The sequence below is a fragment of the Sinohyriopsis cumingii genome, chromosome 5 (assembly GCF_028554795.1).
Source record: "Sinohyriopsis cumingii isolate HCF-2022 chromosome 5, ASM2855479v2, whole genome shotgun sequence".
Classification (NCBI taxonomy): Eukaryota; Metazoa; Mollusca; class Bivalvia; order Unionida; family Unionidae; genus Sinohyriopsis; species Sinohyriopsis cumingii.
In genome coordinates this window covers 129,420,299-129,444,821 of record NC_142965.1, presented here as the reverse complement: position 1 = coordinate 129,444,821, position 24,523 = coordinate 129,420,299, and the positions used below count along the sequence as shown (strand labels likewise).

The following is a 24,523-nucleotide window of genomic DNA, read 5'->3' as shown; positions in this document are numbered from 1 at the left end:
AAGACACTTACCTTATATAATTAATGTATTCTTTTCTCCATAGTTACAATCCAATTCACAATTCACAACAGAACACTTTATAAATTACATTCACTTCTTCTGTTTCTTTTTTTACTCTCTCTTTTTTTTTCAATTTCTTCACCGTCACAGTCTTTTCCTCCTCTTCCTCCTCACTTTCTTCCCTTCTTCTTTTCTTCACCTGGCTGCTTTCTTCCTCTGAAGAATCTCTCTCTTCTTCTGAAGAATCCCTCTTTTCTTTCGACTCCTCTTGTTTCTTTTTTGGGCAATCTGGAGACCAATGTCCTTTTTCTTGACAATAATAACAGGTATCTTGACTTTTGTCTTTTCTAGCCCCTGTTTTTGTTCTTTTATGACGGTCTGGACACTCTGAAGACCAATGCCCTTTCTTCTGACAGATATAGCAAGTATCTTGACTTTTATCTCGAAAGGAAGGAGAGTAGTCCGTCGGCTGGTCTGAAGAGAATTTTCTAATGACCCCTCGCAAAGCTCTGATGAAACGTTCCATCTGGGTAGTCTCTTCCATCGTTGTGCTCGGTTTGAGAGTGAAATGAATAGTGAAAGGACAAGACACACACCCATTTTATATACGCTGGTTTGCCATGACTATAAATTAGTCTATGGTGTTTAAACTTGAGTCATTTGACGTTTTGCACTCAAGATGAAACGATCCTATTCATTCGAGAAGAAAGAAGAAGAAGAAAGTAAGAGGCAGAAACGTGATCTATCGCCTCGTACCAGAGCTGAAGTCTTGGCACAAATTCATGCCAGTGATTTTGAAGAGGACATGAGTGAACCAGAATCCGAACCCTCTAAACCAAGTTCACCACTCTTAGTCAACCCTGAAAAGTACTATTCCATTCGAGAGACGGAAAAGCGCTCCTCTAGAAAATTTAGAACCACGGCTTACACCTACACAGTGAAGTTTAAAGATTTCAAGTCCGACGTACCATTGGAGAAAGCAGAAGGGTTTATCACCGAGATGTGGGATTCTTTGCTCACCGCACTCAAGCGACAATGTCAACCCAAAGAAGACGATCGCTTGACACTATCCATAGATCACGACGGTTTGAAATCCCCTGTTTGGATCGAGTTTAGCAGACCCGCAGAACTAACCCCTTCCAAAGTCATGGACAAGATTCAACACGTACAACAATCTAATGACCAGTTTGACATCACCGATGGTAAAGCCACACTGAAAATGGCCCACGTCTCTCCTCCTCAAGGGACCGGACAACGCAATAAGGTGTTATTGGTGAACGACCTTCGCAACACCAAAAAGAGTCTCGTCCAAATTCACAATTCTCAAGACCAGATGTGTTTAGCCCGAGCCATCGTGGTGGGACGAACCTATGCCAACAAGAACGACACGACAGAATGGAAAAGAGCCTGGAAAACTATTCAACGATCCGACCGAGCCAAACAACGAAACGAAGCAGAACTCCTGTTACAACAAGCCGGACTGTCCAAAGACACACCCTGTGGCATTCCTAAGATGCAGAAATTGCAAGATCTCCTAGCTCCACTCTACACCTTGAAAGTGCACCCTCAAGAAATGCGCGGACCTCTGTTGTTTCGAGGGAAAGACTTTAAGGACGGAAAATACATTCATGTCTATTATCACGATGACCATTTCGATACCATTACCACTATCACTGGATTCCTGGGATACAGTTATTACTGTGAGAAATGTGACTATGGCTATAATAATCGAGAGCAACACAAACATTGCGGATGGAAATGCTCAGGATGTTTGGCCTCTCAACCCTGTCTGAGCGAAGGACAAGAAAGAGTACAATGTCCCGCTTGTCTGCGCACGTTTGTCAGCCCTGCCTGTTACCAACAACATCTGAAGACGCAAGGTTCACAGCAGAAATGTGCTTGTCAACTCCTGAGATTGTGCCCTACGTGTCGAAAAGGCCTACGTACCAATAATACCAAGGCACACGTATATTCAGGAAAGAAAAAATGTCACATTTGTCACCACATCGTGGACTTGGAAAACCAATGATACGTGCAAAAATACCAACCCCCACCAGAGAAAGAGGACGGTCACAAGAAGAAAGGCAATTTCATCTTATTCGATTTCGAATGCATGCAAGAGACTGGCATTCACATTCCTAATTTCTGCGTGGCTCATCGAGCGTGCGAGAAGTGCATTCAAGAACCTATCTTCAGTCATTGCCCTCACTGCAGCAAGATTCCCGGAGGGCGTGAAAAAATCTTTCGAGGACCGAACACGTTAGCCGATTTTGCCCAATGGGTCTTAGATCCCATCGACAAGACGTGGAGCCAAGAGGACATCGAACGTTACGGAGATTGTCATCGTCATGCCACGGTGATGGCTCACAATTTCTCCGGATACGATGGACAGTTTCTTTTGAGGTACTATACGGAACATGGCACCGAACGTCCTAAAGTCACTTTGAACGGAGCCAAAATCATTTTCATGCAAGTGGGACAAGTACAGTTTAAAGATTCGATGAGTTACTTGGCCATGCCTTTGAATCGAATGCCTAAAACGTTTGGAATGACAGAAATAGCTAAAGGTTATTTTCCTCACTTTTTCAATACGGAAGCCAATCAACACGCCGTTCTACCCCATTTACCTGAGGCTCACTATTACGACCCCGACAACATGCGTACCGAACAACGAGAAGCTTTCTACGCTTGGCACCAGACTCACGCCTCCGACCCTTTCGACTTTCAGGAAGAAATGCTAAAGTATTGTCGTTCTGACGTGGACATTGTACGGCGTTGCTGTGGAAAATTTCGAGAACTGTTCATGGAACACGGAGGGGTCGATCCTTTGAAAGAAGCTTGCACCATTGCCAAAGCGTGTTCCTTAGTGTATCGACAACGATTCATGCCTGAAAACACCGTGGCTGTCATCAGTCCTCAAACGACCCACTATGTCAAACGTCAATACTCGGTTAAAGCCCTACGTTGGTTACATTACTTGTGCGACAAGGAAGACAAATGGATTCAGCATGCCCGCAACGGAGGAGGCGAAAAGACCATCGGAACGTATTCGGTCGATGGCTGGGACTTAGAAAACCCCAAGATCGTGTACGAGTTTAACGGTTGCTTATTTCACGGATGTCCCGTCTGTTACCCTGATCGTAGCACTAAAAATCAGTTTTTACAACGAACCATGGAAGACTTGTACGAGGACACTTGTCAGCGACGCCTAAAGTTAGAACAGCAAGGATACCAAGTGGTGGAAATGTGGGAACACGAGTACGATCACCGTATGAAAACCGATCCCGAGTTTAAACGTGCCGTGGAAAGTTACAAGCTGATGGACCCCCTAAACCCGAGGGATAGTTTGTACGGAGGAAGGACCAATGCCACCTGTTTGCTGTACCAAGCCGACGAAGAGAAAGGAGAAGAAATCAAATACTTGGACGTGTGTTCGCTGTATCCTTACGTGTGCAAATATTGTCCCTTTCCTGCAGGGCACCCACAATTGTTCACGGAACACATCGACCTGAAAAACATTCGACAATACGAAGGCTTGATCAAGTGTAAAGTTTTGCCTCCCACGAACCTATACCATCCCGTCTTACCTCACCATTGTCAAGGCAAACTGATGTTTCCATTGTGCCGTACTAGTGCCGAAACGTGCAACCAAGACCAACCTTGTCAGCACACCCAGGAAGAACGTGCCTTGACGGGAACCTGGATCAGCGTAGAATTGTTCAAAGCTCTGGACATGGGATACCAACTGTTAGAAGTGTACGAAATTTGCCACTTTCCCAAGACACAACAATACCACAAGGGTGACCCCAGTCAGAAAGGCATTTTCGCCAACTACGTGGATGCCTATTTGAAACTGAAGCAAGAAGCCAGCGGCTATCCTTCCTGGTGTCACACTTCCGAAGACGAAAAGACATTCAAAGAGAAATACTATGAACAAGAAAGCATCTCTTTAGACCATATCGAGAAAAACGAAGGCAGGCGGTCGTTTGCCAAAGTGATGTTAAATTGCTTGTGGGGTAAAATGGCACAACGACCGTGTTTACCCAAGACGGAATATTTGACAGAACCTTCCCGCTACTTTCAGATGATTCACGACAAAACCAAATACATGAAACACGTGGACGTCGTTCGCGAGGATTTGATCTTGGTCAATTACGAAGAAGATCTGGACTTTGTACAAGACGACCCCTTTGGAAATGTCACCATTGCGGCTTACGTGACAGCTCATGCTCGCTTAAAATTGTACGAAGCTTTAGAACTGTTAGGGGAACGTGTCCTGTACTTTGACACGGACAGTTGCATTTACATCCATCACCCGAGTCAACAGCACCCTGACATCGAAGGAGACCGTTTAGGATCCTGGACAGACGAACATCCCGACGACAAGATTCTAAGTTTCGTCAGTGGTGGTCCCAAAAATTACGGCTACGAATACCGGGAACCACAAGGAGAATTGCACACGACGTGTAAAGTGAAAGGATTGACTCTGAATTATCGTACCAGTCGTGTGGTGAATTTTGGGGTATTGAAAGAAGCCTTGCAATCGGGAGAGGATGCAAACTTTAAAGTGACCACCTATCAACCGAACAAAATTGTACGTTTACCGACTCACCACATCGTCAATCGACCCTTGGAAAAAGTCTATCAAATCGTGTACCAGAAGCGAGTGCGACTTCCCAATCATTTCACCTTACCGTATGGACACGTCGGTATTGGTCTGTATATAAAAAGAAACCCTAGGCAAGATCTATAGTTCATTGTGACTACCAAGACCGAGCGAACAAGATGAATACTTTCAGAGAAACACAAAACAAGTTTAGACAGGCACAATTCAAGTGTGGGGCTTCTGAAGTGGAATGCGACTGTGAGCCTTGCGACTTTTCAACCTGTGTTAGTGACGGTGCCAGAAGAACCCGTCACCCAGGACGGGACTGTCGTGGACAGGACTGAAAGACCCTTTCGGGAGGACACTTGTGTGACCTTACCCCCTACTATAGAACTGGTTAGAACATTACCCAAAACATGTTGTACAGACATTTGTGTTTATTCCACGTTAATGGTTATCATGTGCCTTTTATCCTTGTACTTAAGCCTTTGGCTTTTATGTATTTTTGTCTTTCGTATTCATATTTGAAACATTCAATAAACGTGTTCTGAAAAAAAGTATATAAACTCTTGTCTTGTTTGTTTTCGTGTCACAAGTGACATTTCTCACACTATGGCTACCTCTGCTGTCTCTGCTCCCTCTTCCTCTACTGTCAAAGTCATCGACGAACACTTAGATCGTGCCAGTTGGGAGGCTTTGTATCTTCGCCATCCCTTTAACATGCTCATTGCTGGACCTAGCGGTTCAGGCAAAACCGAATTCGTCAAACGTTTGATCGAACATAAATATCATTTGATCGATCGGCCACCTCAACGGATCGTGTGGTGTTACAAAGAGTGGCAGTCGGCGTACAGCCTCTTGCGAGAAAGTCAAGGCGATTCCATCGTGTTTGTGGAAGGCATTCCTAAAGAAGACGACGGCATCGTCTCTGACTCCCGTCTAACCCATTTGGTCATTTTTGACGACATGTTAGGAGAAGATGAAGAAGAAATTAAACTGTGGTTCACGCGCAAAGGGCATCACCGTAATGCCAGTGTCGTTTACATCACCCAAAATTTGTTTCAACAAAGTAAAGCCCATCGCACCATCAGTCTCAATGCGCATTACGTGGTCTTGTTTAAAAGCCCTCGAGATAAATCGCAAGTGCAAGTCTTAGCCAAACAGTTATGAACGCCTTGGCTGACTCAGGCGTACAACGATGCCACTCAAACTCCACACGCCTATTTACTCGTCGATTTGAAACCTACGACCCCCGAGGATTTGCGATTTCGTACCCACTTGTTTCACCACTGGTGCCAAGACGGAGGGCCTGTCCTGTACACGTCTCCGTCCTCGACTTAATTTCACTCCACAAAAAAAATCTATAAAAACCTCAGACCCTTTTCGTCTGTCTCACACAGCGTCAACATGACGTCCCTTCAGTCGCATCTTCCCGTCAAATTGATTCGTGCCTTGTATGGCATCAGTCGAGAAAAAAATCCACAAATACGAGCTCGTGTCTTAGAAGCTAGTCTCAAAGAAGTCTTACGATGGTTCACGGTGACGGCACGTCAATTACTCCAAGGAATCATTCAGATTCCTCATCAAACCAAACGCTTTTTCGATCGAAACAAAGTCGCTTTGGTCCAACTGGCCGATCTCCGCATCGACACTCAAACCAAAAAACAAATCATTTTGAAACCTGGAGGGAGCGGTACTCTAGGAGGGGTCATCATTCGCTCTCTCTTAAGATGGGATCCTAATGCCCCCAAACTTCTCCCCAAGAAAAAAGTCCAACGAAGCCCCAAGAAGAAGAAAAAGACCAGGTCCCCAAGAAGAACTTCTCCAGTGGCGGGACCCTCCTCTGACCAGACACCACCCCAGAAAAAGAAAAGAAGCCCCCAGAAAAAGAAACAGAGAAAAAGTCCCCAGAAAAAGAAAAGTCCACAGAAGAAAACTAGTCGCAAGAGAGGCACTTCGGCCAGGACGCAACTTTACACTCGCAAACCACGACCTGCCACGGCGGTGACCGCATCTCCGGCAGCCTCACGTTCATCCACTTCTCCGTTGATGACACCAAGAACTGAAGAGTACTTGGAGACGTTGATCACACCAAGAACTTCTCTGTTGATGACCCCAAAAATTACTTCCCCAGTGGTAGGACCCTCCAATTTAGTGGCAGTGGCTGCTGCTCACAAAGTACCTTCTCCCAAAATCAAAGTCCAAGAAAGATCGGGAATGTTACAAAGTTTACTGGATTTGTCCAAGCAAGAACTGGCTCGATTTAGTCCGTTGCGTACCCCTGCACGACGTGTCATGCCTGTCCTCAAATTGATACGACGTAAAGACAATCAGTGGCGACGCGTTCCAGTATAAAAAAGGTGTGTGACCAAGTAGGGTATCAGTGTTTTTTGGTGCTCCTGAAGACTCAAAGATGTCACCCTCCAGAAAACCCCAAGGAAAGAAAAGAAAAGGACTACCACCATGTTTAATCAAACATGGGGACATGTTATCTGTCCTGTCCAAAGCTTCTCCACCTCTACGAAAAAAACTCATTCAATCGGCCTCCAAAGAGGTCATCCATACCGTGTGCGAATGTTGTTTGAACGTCTTGAAAGGCACGATCCCTTTCTCCAAACACCAGAAACAATGCTTAAGCAAACATCGTCACGTTCTTCGCCAAATGGTTCAAAAGAAAATTCCGATTCGTCAAAAAAAGAAGATGTTGGTCCAACGTGGAGGCATTTTACCTCTCTTGTTAGGCCCCTTACTGAAAGGAGTCTTGGGAACCATGTTGGGAGGACTGGTGGGAGCAAGATAAAAAGGCCCTCGGAAGTCACAAGATTACAGAATCGACCCCTGACAACCCCATGGAAGGACGAAAACTAGCTTTAGTGCCTTACAAAGATGGATGGAATACCATCGGTGGCAAGAACAACGCACCCCGCATTTACCTCCCAATCCCCATTTGAGCGAGATGTCCCAGTTACAACACGAATTGCAGTCCTTGATGGATCGCCAAGATTTGTCCGAAACAGAAAAATAGCAAAAGTACGGTCAACTCTTGCAACGACTGCAACTCTTTCACCAGAAAGCTTTAGACGAAACAGCTCTACCCACTCTGTAAGATTTTAAGACCTTGATGAAAAGTCCAGCACCATCACCAGTACCAGTCCCAGTACCAGTTCCACCACTACCAGTGACCAAGACAGAAAAAGGAGAAGAAGAAGAAGGGTTTCAAACTCCACCAGAAAAAGTACGCAAGTTAACAACACCACCTACCTCCAGAATTGGATGGATTAAAAAGATGATGGCCACCCCTTCTTCGTCACAAGAGAAAAAGAAAGTGAAGACAGAAGTGAAACAAGAACCGATATCCCCCGCTCAGACATTCTCCTCTTCGACACCTATTGCCGGTCGCACACGCAAAGCATTACAATCCAAGAAAATACCCCAAGAGAAAAAGAGTAGCATCCTCCAAGAGTGGGTGTCTTATTAACACACCAACCAACACAAAAAATGGAAAAAGTCTTAGCCAGCATTTACTACGATCCCTCCCATCCTGCAGGTTACGCAGGAGTTCAAAAATTGTATCGTGCTGCCAAAACTCGACTGGAAAGTCTCCGTTTACCTCAAGTGCAACGATGGTTACAAGAACAAGCTACCTACACTTTATACAAACCCATTCGACGCAAGTTTGCCAGAAGTCGCACCCGAGTGGAAGGCATCGATCATCAATGGCAAGCCGATTTAGCCGATGTCTCTCATTTGGCCAGCTACAATCGTGGCTACAAATATTTGTTTTGTGTCATCGACGTCTTTTCCAAATTTGCCTGGGTCGTGCCCTTGACTTCCAAATCGAGCAGCGGGTTAGTGCGAGCCCTGAAACGAGTGTTGAAACAAAGTGGCCGTCACCCTCTTCGATGGCAAACGGACAAAGGCACCGAATTTCTGAACCAAGCTTTCCAAAAAGAATTAAAGAAACGTGACATTCATTTTTTTACCACCGAGAATCCCGAAACCAAAGCCAGCATCGTGGAACGTTTTCAATGCACTTTGAAAGAACGCATGTGGAAATATTTTACGCATCACCACACTCTGAAGTACATCGACATCTTACCGCACCTGGTGCAAGCGTACAACCAATCTTACCATCGAAGCATCGGACGTGCCCCGCAAGACGTGACTCCCGACAACGAAGTGTTGGTGTTTGAGCGCCTCTTTGGTACGTCCCCGACGAGGGCTGTCCCCAAGAAAAGTGGAGAGTTGGCCGTAGGAGATTGGGTGCGCATTGGCAAAACCAAACGCACTTTCGACAAAGGTTACTTACCTAACTGGACGACCGAATTGTTTCGCGTCACTGGACGAGTGCATGGCCGTCATCCTGCCGTCTATAAATTGGAAGACATGAACGGAGAAGTGTTCAAAGGAACGTTTTATTTGCCCGAGTTACAACGTGTCACCAAAAAAGAAGACGACGTGTACGACATCGAAAGCATTCTCGAACGCAGAACCCGTAAAGTGGGCAAACGATGTGTCAAAGAAGTCAAAGTACGTTGGAAAGGATATCCACCCAGTTTTGATTCTTGGATCGACGCTTCGCAAGTCATCGACTATAAAAAGAAGTGACCATCATGCCCTTTCACACAGACGCAGCTACGTCGACCACTCCTCCTTCACCTAGTTCTTCTGTGCAAGATTTACAAAAACAACCCTTGTGGATGTGGTGTGGAGAACGTGTGCCTAAAACGCAAATCGTCTTTTTCTGCCAAATCTTCGTGGTGTATTGTGTCATCGGGGCAGCCATCGCCAATTTGAGTTTGCAACAAGGAGACAAACAATTGTGGACCATTTTATTGAGCAGTTGCATCGGTTACCTGCTTCCCAATCCCTCCCTGAAATTCTCCTCGAACGGGAACCACGGGAACCTTGTGTCCAGTGCCAGTGCCAGTCACCACTCCAACAACAATCACAACCAGAACCTCATTTTGGGCAGAGACACACCTCTGACGTCCAGTAACTCCTCGGACAGCCACAGAACTCTGGAATTATGAGTCACCAAAACCAATTTTACTTGACCTTACCCAGTGACAGTTCCATGGAGGTGTTCCCCAACAACACGTTGTGCTGTTACATGGCCAAATTACCTCAAGCCATCTAGTTAGATCACGAAGCCCATTGGGAAGTGGCTTTGGTAGAAATGATTCACCCTACACAAATCCAAAACATCACCGAAAAGCAAAACACTTTTGAGGTCGAAATCCTGAACCAACAATTACAAGAAGTCATGAATGACATTGGGTTTTCAGGGGACACAAGACCATCCAACAATTCACCCTTCAATATCTACACCTTGAAAATTCCGGCAGGGTTTTATTTTAGTGGTCAACATTTGGTGGACACCATTACTTCCAGGTTCGAGTTAGCCTTTGGCAAAGCCCTGAACAGAGTCAAAAAAAGTGTCACCCTGGAGTACCATAAAGTGGCTCGTCGCTTACTGATGAAATTTCAGGATACCCAAACGTTGTCCATCAGTTTTAATCGTGACTTGTTTGATATTTTAGGTGGAGACACAAAAATGGCTCCAAATTTTAAACCGAAGATCAACAGCAATACGGAACTTTACAAGTTTTTTCGATTCCCTGTAGAACTGAACCAAGGACTGAATTTGATGTTCGTGTACTCCGATGTGGTGGAGTATAACGTGGTGGGACACACCTCTGTGCCGTTACTGCGTGTCATTCCTTTCAAAGTGGATAGTACCACAACCAGTGACCAGGAAGGTGGAAACACTTACCACGTTCACCGGGAATTTGTACATCCTCATTATTTGCCTGTCAGCAAGTCATAATTGGACACGGTCAACATTGCTATAAAAGGAGATTTGGGACAAAATATTCCATTCACCAAAGGAAAAGTCACGGTGAAACTCCATTTTCGAAAACGGTTCTCTCACGACTCGTAAGTCATGTATCCAGTGTATCGAGGGGTTGCTCGACAGCGAGGACACGGTTTAGGAGATATGTTAAAATCGGCCTTTCGTTCGGTGGCCCCAGTGTTGAAACCGATGGTGACACGCGGATTGCACGCCTTGAAAGATGCGGCACTGACGCAAGGCAAAGAATTTCTCCAAAATGTCATCATCGACAAACAAAACCCTAAAGAAGCCTTCATGAGGGCAGGCAAAAATGTCTTGCTGCAAACAAGCAAAGACCTTTTGGGCCGACGCGAAACACCTATAAATGCCCTGCACGCTACCGAGTCAGGCATTCAGCAAGGACAAGGCAGAAAGAGACGACGAAGAAAACACCCTTTCACCAGACTTCAAGCTAGAAAGGCAAAGAAAAAAAGAACCGTTCGAGACTTAGACGCTTTCGATTATTGAGACACAGCAACAAAAAAAATGATGCACCGAGAGTCTTGCGCCTGTTCCAAGACGGAACTGGAGCTGTTTGCCATGCCACCCACCATGATGACCATGCAAGAATCCCAATGGGTGGAATTTCATCCCGTCTCCTCATTGACCGATTCCGCTCCCATCGAGTTTGAAATCAAAGGACAGCCCGAAGATTACATCGATTTGAATAGCAGTTACTTGTACTTGAAAGTCAAAGTTCAAGATAAGGATGGAAATGCTATAGACACTGAGCCAGTAGCTCCCGTCAACAATTTCATGCATTCCTTGTTTAGCGGAGTGGACTTGTACTTGAATAACAAACTAGTCAGTAGCAGCATGGATACTTACCCTTATCGAGCGTACCTGGAAAATCTCTTGACGTACGGAATAGACGTCAAGAACACTCATCTCAATGCCTGTGTGGTATGGGAAGCTGACGATGTAGGCGAATTTGAAACATTCAAAACTGATACAGCCAAAGACCACAATGCGGGATTTGTAGAACGAAGAGACAGAATCAAAGACGGACACAGTTTAGAACTGATGGATCGTTTGCATTTGGACATGTGGTTGCAAGAAAAATATTTGCTGAACGGGGTGGATGTCCGCCTGAGACTGAATCGCAGCAGTGCCGCTTTCCATTTAATAGCTGATAGTGACGATAATTACAAAATCAAAATCCAAGAAGCCAGACTCTACGTACGCCGTGTGGAAGTGTTACCTAAAGTGGGAAACGACATCAGTCAGACGTTGAGCAGAACGACCGCCAAGTATCCGATCCGACGCGTAGAAGTGAAAACCTTCACCATTCCTAGGGGACAGCGATCCATGATTGAAGATCATCTGTTCCAAGGACAGTTACCCAAACGTTTGATTGTTGGTATGGTCGAGAATACAGCCTTCAACGGAGCTATCGCTAAAAATCCTTTCTACTTTCAACACTTTGACGTGTCCAAGATCGAAGTCAGTCGCGATGGCAAGACCTTGTGTACCCGACCTTTCGAACCTAACTTTGACAAGAAGAATTACTTGAGGTCGTACTTGTCGCTGTACGAAGCCACGGGACAGTTAGGAACCAACACCAGTCACGGCATTACGTACGAGGATTATGCAGGAGGCTACGCTTTGTGGGCTTTCGATTTCATCCCAGACCAAGGCAGCAACGAGGGACATTTCCACCCGATAAAATCTGGCCAGATTCGTGTGGAACTTCAGTTTGCAAAGCCACTGGACGAGACAGTGAACGTCATCCTGTATGCAGAATTCGATAATACCATAGAAATCAACAGTTTGAGAGAAGTCATTCTAGATTACTAGAAGCTATGGAAGACTGTTATCCCTCTTTACCTAGTGGAGAAGCTTTGAAGATGGAATGTGAGGAGACCGTGGAAGGAGAATCCCAACACAAAGACGAAAAGGACATCGTGATCAAGTCGAGATGGCCAGAACAAGAACAGCAATTGGTCTCCTACTGTGCTACATACCTGGCAGACACAATTACGACATGGATGAAGCATGATTACTATGGATGTCAAAACATCAGTCAAGAAGAAAAATTCAACGAATATCTGGACGAAGCTTGGAGTCTGTTTAAAAAAGACGTGTTACGTTGGTGGTATAAAAACTTGCGTGAACATTTCTGTCCTCCATTAACGACTCGAGACATCCATTACATCAAAACCCTCTTTGACAAATTCAAAGAGAAAGTCGAGATCGAAATTGATCACTTATTATCAGCAAAAGAACATTTAGTGACTTATTTTGATCGTGATTTTTCTAGAAACGATGAGAAAGTAAATCGTTGATTTTGTGACTAGTATGCTTATTTTGTTGTCTTAAGCTAGGAAACGTAGTGTCCATCCATGACTCAATGACTTGCAACAGTGGAAATCACAATTTCATTCACAACGTTGCCAACCCTGTATACAGTAGAGTGTAAATTGAAAAAAATGTTTGATGTTATATTGTTGGATTATTGTTAAAAAATGTTAGAGTTGTTGGTTAGTGTTAAGTGATTTTTGAATAAAAAAATGATGTGTTTTGAAAAAAATGCCTTTGTGATTTGTTTGGCTATAAGAATGTTTGATTCATGCTCTTTGACTTCTTACTATCCCTCTTATGACACTCATTGAACATTGCGGCTCGAAAACCGTGGAGGGATGTTTTCCTTCACGTCCGCGCTTTGACTTTAAGAACCGGGTTGTTTCCAGTCTAACCATCCATTGTCGACTCATGCTCCTACGAAGATGTGCTCCAAACTAGCTAAGCTAAACGAAGCCTACGTGAATTTGCATAGGGTCAGACACAGTCTGATACCGAAGCCAGAAGAGATAGAGAACGTGAGAATGCTAAAAGTCACTGAAGACTTGATAGAAGAACTCTTCAGAGAAGAAGTGAACAGGGAGAAAGAAGAATGGACAGAGAAGTACAGACTTCAGAGACAGCAGCAACAACAACAACAACAGCAGCAGCAACAGCAGCAGGAACCTGAACCTGAGAGAGGCTTTGTCGATTGTCGTATCGACACCAAAGAGTTCTTCTTCTCTTTCCGAAGAAGCAGACTTATCGCCAGAAAGTCTATCCTCAGAGGACATCGCATTCTTAGAAACTAAAAGATTGCCATAGCAAACAAAAACAAAAAAGAAAGAAAAAAAAACCCAGCCCTTTTCAGGGCTACCCCAATACTCTAGAAAAGAAATAACAATCAATTTGCCAATGTGTGTAGGTAGAGTAGTGTGAATATAAACACTAACTCTTTTTTATAGTGTGAGGGTATGTGTTTGTGTGTTTGTGTTTGTAAGATCTCACGTACGTTGGTGTGGATAGTAGATTAAGATCATGTTTTTTTTTTGGCTGTTTGAGGTGCGGGGAGAGGAGATTTGGGGGGGTTTGATTGGATTGCTTTGCGTATGTGAATAGTATATTGGAGTGATTAATGAAAAATTTTTTTAGAATAGGAATGGGTAGTATAAAAAAGTGAGTGACTGTTTCTTTTAGGTCCGCGCTTTGTTTTTTGGTCATGATCTAGGTAAGATAAATTTTATGTTTTTTAGGGGGATGTTTTCCTTCACGTCCGCAGTTTTAGTATAAATTGAAACTCGTTCGGCAGTCCAGCTATCCTTGTTGATTGATCAACACTAGAATGAACACGAGACTGGCGAAACTGTTGGAACTTCATGTGCATCTGGAATATGCCAGGCGCCTGTTGAACGAACTGGCCGCGGAGGCCATTGTGGAAGAAGGAAGGATGAGAGAGGAGGAGGAAAGAAGAAATAAAGAAGAGGAGGAGAGAAGATACAAAGAAGAGGAGGAAAGAAGATACAAAGAAGAGGAGAGAAGATACAAAGAAGAGGAGGAGAGAAGATACAAAGAAGAGGAGGAGGAAAAGGAGAAAAGAAGAAGAAATTTCAGAATCCCAGAAACCGAAAATTGGGATTCTGAAGCCACATATCCTGCCTCTGCTCTCTCCCCCAAAAAAGTAAAAAGCAACTGGGGAACAAGATGTGCATGTGGCGCCAGGCCTGGAAGGTGCCACCATTAACCAGGTGTCCATGAAGTTAAAAAAAAACCAGCCCTTTTCAGGGCTACCCAATACTCTAGAAAAGAAATAACCATCAATTTGCCAATGTGTGTGTGTGTGTGTGTGTGTAGGTAGAGTAGTGTGAATATAAACACTAACTCTTTTTTCATAGTGCGAGTGTATGTGTTTGTGTGTTTGTGTTTGTAACTGCTCACGTAAGTTTGTGTGAATGGTAGATTATGGGTTTCTTTATTGTTTCTTAGCGTATGTGAAGAGTATAGTTTGGGTTTTGTAACCGCTCACGTACGATTGTGTGGATAGTAGATTATGGATTTTGTTTATTGTTTCTTAGCGTATGTGGAGAGTATAGTTTGGGTTTTGTAACCGCTCACGTACGATTGTGTGGATAGTAGATTATGGATTTTGTTTATTGTTTCTTAGCGTATGTGGAGAGTATAGTTTGGGTTTTGTAACCGCTCACGTACGATTGTGTGGATAGTAGATTATGGATTTTGTTTATTGTTTCTTAGCGTATGTGGAGAGTATAGTTTGGGTTTTGTAACCGCTCACGTACGATTGTGTGGATAGTAGATTATGGATTTTGTTTATTGTTTCTTAGCGTATGTGGAGAGTATAGTTTGGGTTTTGTAACCGCTCACGTACGATTGTGTGGATAGTAGATTATGGATTTTGTTTTAATGATTTGCGTGTGTAAATAGTAGATTTGGGGTTTGTTTATTGTTGCTTCACTTATGTGGATAGTATATTATATGAAATGAGAAAAGTAGGGGATGTTTTCCTTCACGTCCGCGCGTTGTTTGGTCATGATCTAGGTAAGATCAATTTTATGTCTTAGGGGGATGTTTTCCTTCACGTCCGCGCTTTTCGTATAAGAACCCACAGTATTCGTCGTTCAAACCATTCTACAAAGAAGATGGCTTCGAACCACCTTGACAAAATGCAAAAATTACAAGACGTTTTAGACAATTTAGGAATAATGGAGCAGATGTTAGTGAGACTCAATGAAGACCACTATTCCTATAGTCTCCATCGACTAAAGATGGAAATTAATAACTTAAGAAAAGTAAAGGACATAATAAGTGGTGTCATGAAAGAGATAAAGGAGGAGAAGGAGGATGAAGAGGAAAGGATAAGAATACGAAAATGGAATGAAAAAATTGAAAAAGAAGAAGAAAATGAGAAGAGGAAGAAAGAAGAGGAGGAAGAGAAGAAGAAAGAAGAGGAGGAGAAAAAAAGAAGAAAAAGAGTGTAGTAGAGAAAATAAGAAGTTGGTGGAGAAAAAGAAGAAATTAGAAGCAGAAGAAGAAGAAGAAAAACCAAAGGCCCTTTTCAGGGCCACCCATATTTCTCGAAAAGAGAATGACTTTTCAATTGCCTACCCCTTTTTTAAATTTAAATTTAAATTTAAAAAAAAATTTAAAAAAAAAAATCCCATTTTCAATTCCCCTTGTCCCTAAAGTAGTTTTTTTTCTTTCTAACATGTTCAATTCCCCTTTGTCCCTAGACAAACCCAAACTCTATTCCCATGTTCAATTCCCCTTGTCCCTAGACAGACCCAAACTCTATTCCCCATGTTCAATTGCCTTTGTCCCTAGAATCGATATTTTTTTTTCCATTGTTCGAATGCCTTTGTCGCTAATCTCAATATTTCCTTTTTTTTCCTTTCTCCAATGTTAAATTCCATTGTCGCTAATCTTACCCAGGGTTTTTTGCCCATGTTAAATTTCCATTGTCGCTAATCTTACCCAGGGTGGTTAATGTTAAATTTCCATTGTCGCTAATCTTACCCAGGGGGTGTTTTTAATGCTAATTCCCATTGTCGCTAATCTCACCCCTTATAATACTGACGATTGAGGTAAACAATTACCTGTGTCTTGAAAATCTAAGTGTGCTGTTTTGGGGTTAAGTATTTCCGCTAAATCCGAATATTCACATTCCTTCAAGATATCACAAAATTGTTCAAACCAGCTTGAGCACTTGTGGTGGAGACACCGGAGCAATTTACGTGCGGCTGCAATCTTTCCAAAATTGTAGTTCTCCCGTTCGATCTCTTCTTTGTCAGAGGGACTGATAATATTTCTGGAGTACAAAAGTGGTGTTATCTCAAGCGGGTTGATCTGATTTACCAGTTTAGGTGCAAATATTCGCACTATTTTTCGTTTGTCCCTATTATCTTCCTGAAGAACTCCACGCAAATTCTTAGCAATGTTCTCGTATCCTACAAAAAGAAATAGTCTTGAACTATTTTAAAACTGAAAAATAACTCACGAGAGAGAGAGAGAGAGAGAGAGAGAGAGAGAGAGAGATAGAGAGACAGAGACAGAGAGAGAGGTGGGGTGGGTTCTATGTATGCATCTTTTATGACTCTCGCAAGAAAAGTTGAATGCATAATCACACGCAGGTTTCCAACGCAAAGATTTTGTTCCTTATCTTTTGTTGACGTGTGAAATTGATATTAGTATCTATATACTGACTGACTTCGCACTCTATAACCTTAATCGTGTTGATGTGCAGTAAGACACCAAACCAAGCCCATATCTCTCCCAAGCAGGTCATTGTATTCTGTCGTCTTATTTATTTATTTATTCCGAGAGAGATTTTACTTAAATGTAGTTAGTATATAAGCCGCGCGATAGTTTTTCATCACAGTTAATCAAGATAGAATGTGCATTCGCATCCCATGTCCACAAAAACTTTTGCCAGCAAAGATGATGTCCCCTCTATAATCTTAATGTTTTCTTAAGGCCATTGTTTCTGCTTTGGCAAAGCTGTATATCGAAACACGACTCTCCGGATATTCACGTATAATGCAACAAAATAAATGCAGACTTTAATAATGGTAGGAATTTAATTTTTTCAAATCCACCATTTCCTTCGGACACCTACATCTACCGCATAATATTCTTCCAAAATGTATGGTATAGGAAAATGCCATAAAAATTACTTAACATTTTTCCTAGCTAGTTTCCTTTAGGATGCCCATATCGAAATATGATTTACCTATTAGCACGTCTGCCTTTATCTCTTCATATCAGTTATTGAGACCCAAAATATGATTTACCTATTAGCACGTCTGCCTTTATCTCCTCATATCAGTTATTCAGACCCAAAATATGATTTACCTATTAGCACGTCTGCCTTTATCTCCTCATATCAGTTATTCAGACCATATCGAAATATGATTTACCTATTAGCACGTCTGCCTTTATCTCTTTATATCAGTTATTCAAACAGGTTTGATGCAGCATGTTTAGACGAGTTTATAAACATTTATCAAATTCATTTTCAAATTTACCAATCTCCTCAAATTTAACGGGACATCGATCAAACTAATGTCTGTATCTATCTCAACTGAATTTGTTATGCTCCAGATACATATCATTTTGGTGATTCCACACAATAGATAGAAATACTGTCTTTCTTGTTTATATTGAAGCTTGTTCGTTCTTAACCGATTCAGGAAAATATAGGCATGCGTTTCAGCTATTCGATTTATATCTGTATGTGTGCAATATTAAATATTCGATTATGTAAGCTATCAATCCTGTACTGTTGCTTATTTCACGTCCATTTTGGTACGTAAAACTGTAAAATAAACGTTCAATACCATCATAAATTTAATTTCTATTCCGTAATTTGATAGTTTCAGTTTGTAATAAAAATTTACTCAGCTTTTACGCAGTGTTTACTGAATCAGTTCATAAGTCTGCTCGTTAAATCTAACTGGGATTTACAGAACAAAATTGTCGAATTTATGACTGACAATCTTCTTCAAATATGGCTCCGTATCGTTAAAAAATTACAAACGCCTGTAATGTTTCAAAATAAAAGCTTTCATCGTTAAATATCTATTAAATAAACCTCTAAATGCTTTTTTATAAGTCTATTTAAGTTCTGTCTATTCGTCCTCACTACCTCTTTCCGATTTGACAGATTATTCAATGAGGTTGTAATTCATTTTCTCACATGTTCTCATATTGGTGCACGAACGTTCGAGATCTTCATTTTGATTTGTTTGGCTTGAAATATTGCAAAATATATTTAACTATTTTATATGTGTATATGTCTTAATCAAATTTAAACTTTGACCTTTATGACGAATTTCAGCAAATGACCACCTCGTTATCTTTGGATCTGCCCTTACACACCAGATCGTTATCTATGCTCAGCGATAACATTTTGTTGTACTGTGTGATCAGACTTCGTGCACCGTTGATTATAAATTGTCTTAAGCCATATTTATTATTATTCCTTCTACCAGTAATTTCATGCCGTCTTCCTGACTTCCTATGGTGACTCTTTTGTGTTTACATAGCAAATTTCTGTGATGTCTCTTTCTTGACATAACCTGTATTTTGCCTTATAAACCATTCTGTATCGCAGAGTTTATCTTTAGTTTTCGTCGCGGAGTTTGCTTCATATTATGAAATGGCCTCTATAGACTGGTTTTCAGTCTGTACAAAACATATTCATCTCTGTCAAAGACCTAATCGCAGATCATTCGACATAAAAATAGGCCTAGATCAATCGGCCTCAGTTATTCACACTCTGCAAAATTAAATTCTATAAGCATTTTTAAAAAATACTGACATCTAGTTTTCTCTGCGCTTCACTCATGACATAACAACTGTGTTAGTGATTTTGGTTTTGGAAAACAAGCTCTGCATGATCGTACTGAAGGTATGTCTGCAGAGCACGGCCATTCAATTAAATAAATTAGATTTGGAGATGTGTCAATCTCATAAGTATAGCATTCTATCATGTTTCTTTTAGTTAAATGTTTAAATAGCGCAATATTATGTCTGCTCCAGCAAATACAAATTGTTGTACTATCCCTTTAGTCCTCTGGATTTGGTAAAATTTTGTAAAAGGAATAATACTATAGTCCTACTACGCCAATGAATACAGATTTTTATTTTTGTATACTTCTATGAGTTGGATAGTGTGACAAAGAAGTAGTTAAGACAAAGTACTAAGATTGTAATACATGGTAATTTCACGATGTATTATTTTTAGCGGAAAAAAGTATTATTATTTATTGCCGCTTTCATGCTACGTGACTCCTTGTGCATATGTTTTTGCATGAGACCAGTAAATTTAAATATTATGTTTAATTTGAAAGAAATTGGAAATTTCAATTGATCTACTTTTCAGGATTCACAGTAGTTCGTGTGTGTGTGTGTGTTTATTGTGTGTGTGTGTGTCTATGTGTGTGTGTTTATGTGTGTGTTTTTATGTGTGTTTTTATGTGTGTGTGTTTTATGTGTGTGTGTGTGTGTGTGTGTGTGTGTGTGTGTGTGTGTGTGTGTAAATGCATGCTGGCACTTCTTATAAAGAAGTGCGTGCAAAACTGCTCACTGTATTATTTACAATTACGTCCATGATAAATTATCGAATCATAATACAAATATTCTGCATGAGCATGTATTTTGTTTGAATTTTCGCATACAGTGCATGCTGTTATACCGCTTAAGAATAGGTATTCCGAAACAAGAGAGAGAGAGAGAGAGAGAGAGAGAGAGAGGCATATTCATACCAACATGCTCGAGTGCGATGACAAAGGTTTCCCACTTTCCACTTTCTCTAACATCCTTTATCTTGTCAATCAGCATTTTTATTGACTTTTTTGGAGATTCTCTAAAGGTTTCGTTTATTTCGCGCTCATAGGAAGATGCTGTGTATAGATAAGCGAGAACAAGATATATATATATATATATATATATATATATATATATATATATATATATATATATATATATATATATATACTATTGAGGAGAGATGTTGTGGTGACAAATCCTCAATATACAAAGTTATTGCAAATAATCTAGGTTCTGCTTCAACGTGTCAATGTCCACATCAAGATTTTTGAATAATTAACAAATCAGTTCTTGTCATGATGATCGTTTGACACACCATAATCAATAAGACAGAGCTCTTTTGTATTCAACATAAGCTAACTTACGACTTGTCGCTCGTTATTGGGCCGAATCTTTTACAAAATAGGACAGTTCTTTATTTTAATTGTCGATGTTCTGGAAACGGTTTATCATTTATTTCAAAATGTAAGTGAAACATTTATTTAAAATCGCTTAATGTAATACAAATTATTTCAGAATGTCCTCTACTGATATATATGGAAGTGTGAAAGTTTCATAATCTGGTTCCTCTGTAACCCGGACTCCTCTGCAGACTGTTCACATATTGTGGTTCCAATAAACTTGTACTAATTCCAATAAAACATCTTAATGCACCCATCCGCATGGCAGAAGTTATCGCACTATCGTTAGTTATTCTGAGATATGTGTAAGTTGCATATTAATAAAATGTTCCCTACTCATAGTGTTAACTTTCCACAGTACTCCTTCAACATAATAACCAGTTAAAAGAGTCAGGAGGAAGTTAACGCTTTTTGTAGTAACCAGTTACTTGCGGCAACTGATCAGTCGTTCTAACGTTACAAATAAATCTCACTCTCACAGAAAAGCTATGAAATTACTTATTAAGCATTCTCAATAAACAGAAAACACACACACACACACACACACACACACACACAACAAACCCCCCAAACTATATATAACCAAAATTTCTGAACAGATAAGATAAATCTGACAAATTATATAATTTTAAAGTCATAAAAAAATATATATTTGCTAGCAACTTGAAGATTATCATCACTATTTGTGACGCAAAACAAAACTCACGTAAAAATGTAAGATAAATAACAACTCTTCTTGCGTCTACATCTTCTTCTATTTCATCTCTGAATATCTCCACCATTGTTTCCAAGTCGTAGCAAAGCATCTGATAAGCTTCTCCTACTGAGACCAAGCTTCTCAAAGATGTATAAATCCTCTTAGACGCCAGAATTTGTCTGTTGTTGTCCCTTACCCGGTAATCATTGTATGATGAAGACGAACTACTCTGTGAATATGCTTCAGAACATACTTCCATGCTTCCTCGTTCGCTATGCGAATTTACCTTTCAATAAAGTCAAACAAAATTAAGGGCATGCAAGTGTAATTTAATTGCTGACTTAACTTGTTAAAAGAACCAGCAAAGAAATTAGAACAAACTTTGTGTAAGCATTAGCATGATTCATTCATATCAGGTTGATCTTTAAATGGAATTCTACTGGACAACATAATTTACTTAGTGTAGTCCCTAATCTGATTAAAACCGGATCTCCACTGTCCTACGTGAAGATCTGACAGCGACCGCTTAGATGTCATGGTTTGGGGACCTATTTTACTACCTTAATAGCTAATTTTATCAGCCAATCAACTGAATTCGTATAATCTCGCGTGTTGAGGACTGAGAATACTGCTGAAGATTATCAATATGTGCCGAACGATCTGATTCACTTCGAAATTTCTGAAACTTGTATTTCGACTTCAACATGACCCGTAAACGGTTACTGTCAGATCTACACGTGGAACAGTGGAGATCTTATTTTAATCAGATTGGTTTTCTCCCTTACCGACAAGTGATTGGATGCAGATTCCGTACCATTCCTCCAATATCCACGTGCATCTGTTACAGAACCCGCCTCATCACTCCCTTCTTCGCTGTGCAAATTTACCTGTCAAGGATATACAATTAAATTAATGGCATATAGGCTGTATTTAATTGCTCGAATGAAGTTATTAATGAAATAAATAAAAAATCAAACGTTTGTTCAAGTATTAGCAAGACTATTTCTTACCTTGTTAAATATGAATGGACTAGAGGTACATACTTACGATGCAACAGCATCATTATATGAATGGACTAGAGGTACATACTTACGATGCAACAGCATCATTAGTACAAATTGACATGTCCTGATGCCGTAAAGATCCCTAGATAATTTGCTCAACATTGGGTGACTATTATTATTATTATTTCAGATAGCATATTTTTCAAGTTTATAACAAATAAGGTTTTACGAGGAAATATTTACTTACTCTAGCCATTATAGGACAGCTAAAACCATCGTCCTGAAAGGCAAAATATAATAAATGTGAAGATAAAAATTGAGACGTGTTTAGATTAGATTGTCTGGTAAATCCCATTCATTCATTCGAAGCAAGTCTGTATCTCCATCCACCCTAACCCCACCCGTCTCTCTTTTTTTTCTCTCTCTCTAATATATAATCGGATTCAGCAAAAATTATCCCTCCCCCGGCCAGAAACCCCCGTTTGATGTCCTGTAATGCCTTTTTAAATTTCTTTTTCTGCCAGCAAAGGTGGAGTGATGGAGTGGAGTGATGATGCTTGTTTGTAAGAAGCATGGTACAGAATTGGTGTCCGGCTTTAAGATGGCTGACGGTCTGGTTGACAGCGTTCTGATCAACCTAACATACATGTGTGCTTCTGCTTTGCCATATGGCACAAGATATAAAAAAAAAAATATAGCCAGGTTACGTGCTTTGGTGTTTATTTTGCCTCTACCTATAACACAGACACATATACATATCCTCTGAGAGACTCACCATAAACTGACATACAATAACAGGGGCTTTTTCCCCAATTTGGATGTCACTTGTGTTAATATTGTCAAGTTGATCATGAAAGAAGCTTTGAAAGACAAGATATTAACATCATAGATTTTGTATGGTCTGAACAATGAATACGATTAAAGACTAATATAAAATATCTTTCATTATATTCTGCTACTGGCTATCGAAGAACAAAGATGAAGCTATAACCATTTTAAATCGAGACTGGAAAGACAAGGATTTTCGCTGACTTTGTGCTCAGGTAATAAAGTCGTTTTCAAAATGACAGTGAAAAGAAATAACTGCAGAATATTAAATTTATTAGCGCTGTTGCAACATCCTTGATTTCATTCAATTCAGCGCTGTTGCAACATCCTTGTATTTATTCAACTCAGCGCTTTTGCGACATCCTTGTATTCATTCAACTCAGCGCTTTTGCGACATCCTTGTATTCATTCAATTCAGCGCTGTTGCGACATCCTTGTATTCATTCAACTCAGCGCTGTTGCCACATCATTGTATTCATTCAACTCAGCAGGATGAGAATTCCTGTTTTTCAATCATTTTTGCAGAAATGAGACTTTAGTGTCGTTTCACCGATCTGGCGTTCGAGATTGTTATAATCAGAAGAAGACCATATCATTTTTACGATATGTGAATCTATGCAAATATCCGTTGAGTCTGAATAGTATACCTGTGTCAGGCTGAGTTTGAGTGTGTTTTTCTGACTCACACATTATCACCACATCATTCCCTGGTGTAAGCAAAATAAAACCAAAGTTTCCCAGAAAACAATCATCTTCAGTTGAATTTTGTGGACGGAACAATGCTTATCGGGGTGATGCTTACTTGTTGGTCCAAATTTTTGTCCTGGTTTCAGAAACATTATTGTTTACGTATTTGTGGAATAATTTACTTTTGTTTAATAATTTTCTCAAGTTTCTCAATGCCATGGTGCATATATAAAAGTTCATTTCTTTTGTGAGCACCGTATATAATTTTGTAACTAAGACAAAGAAAGAGATAGTGTTTACAGGTTTCTGGTATCTTACTTGTTTCACGTTAAGCAATGTGTATACGGAACAGAAAAATCAACTATTTAAAATATGATAAATACAGAAAAGTATACAATACCGAAGAACACCACTTACATAGCTTCCATCATTGATATCGCCATCACCAGAACTCGCGGGCACTGGAAGGACGTCCTACGATGAAAGGATAGCATTTTCTCAGGCTTTAGAGACAATGTGAACAAACTACTTCATAAGATAGGGTAAAAGAATGTTAATGGAAAAAAAATTCAATCTTCAATTAAGCTTTAACACAACTTTAAACTTTGAAATTTCAAGTTTAGGTTTTACATATAAAATTGCTGCAGTCAAATTTTCCAGCATGTAATGTCTATGATTCTGCAGCAAATGAACTTTGTTTTGCATTGAGAGGTCTGCATTTAATTAAATGAATTCCATACAATAATAAGAAATAAATTTCAACAATTATTTTTAATAGTCTTG

At 40.7% G+C, this 24,523-nt stretch overlaps 1 protein-coding gene across 5 annotated transcripts in view; it reads right to left on the bottom strand.

Moving 5' to 3' along the window:
• LOC149800229 (uncharacterized) overlaps nucleotides 1–24,523 on the bottom strand; it is a 104,460-nt gene that overhangs the window by 16,264 nt on the left and 63,673 nt on the right. For 4 of the 5 annotated variants that reach the window (XM_089959796.1, XM_089959794.1, XM_089959797.1 and 1 more), the window contains 6 exons: nucleotides 24,158–24,214; nucleotides 22,473–22,505; nucleotides 22,007–22,108; nucleotides 21,231–21,507; nucleotides 20,060–20,197; nucleotides 16,391–16,741 (listed from right to left, as the gene is read on the bottom strand). In XM_089959796.1, coding sequence (XP_089815922.1) covers nucleotides 16,391–16,741; nucleotides 20,060–20,197; nucleotides 21,231–21,507; nucleotides 22,007–22,108; nucleotides 22,473–22,505; nucleotides 24,158–24,214 — 958 coding nt within the window. The remainder of the gene's footprint in view (nucleotides 1–16,390; nucleotides 16,742–20,059; nucleotides 20,198–21,230; nucleotides 21,508–22,006; nucleotides 22,109–22,472; nucleotides 22,506–24,157; nucleotides 24,215–24,523) is intronic. The other variant, XM_089959798.1, reaches the window with a different exon arrangement.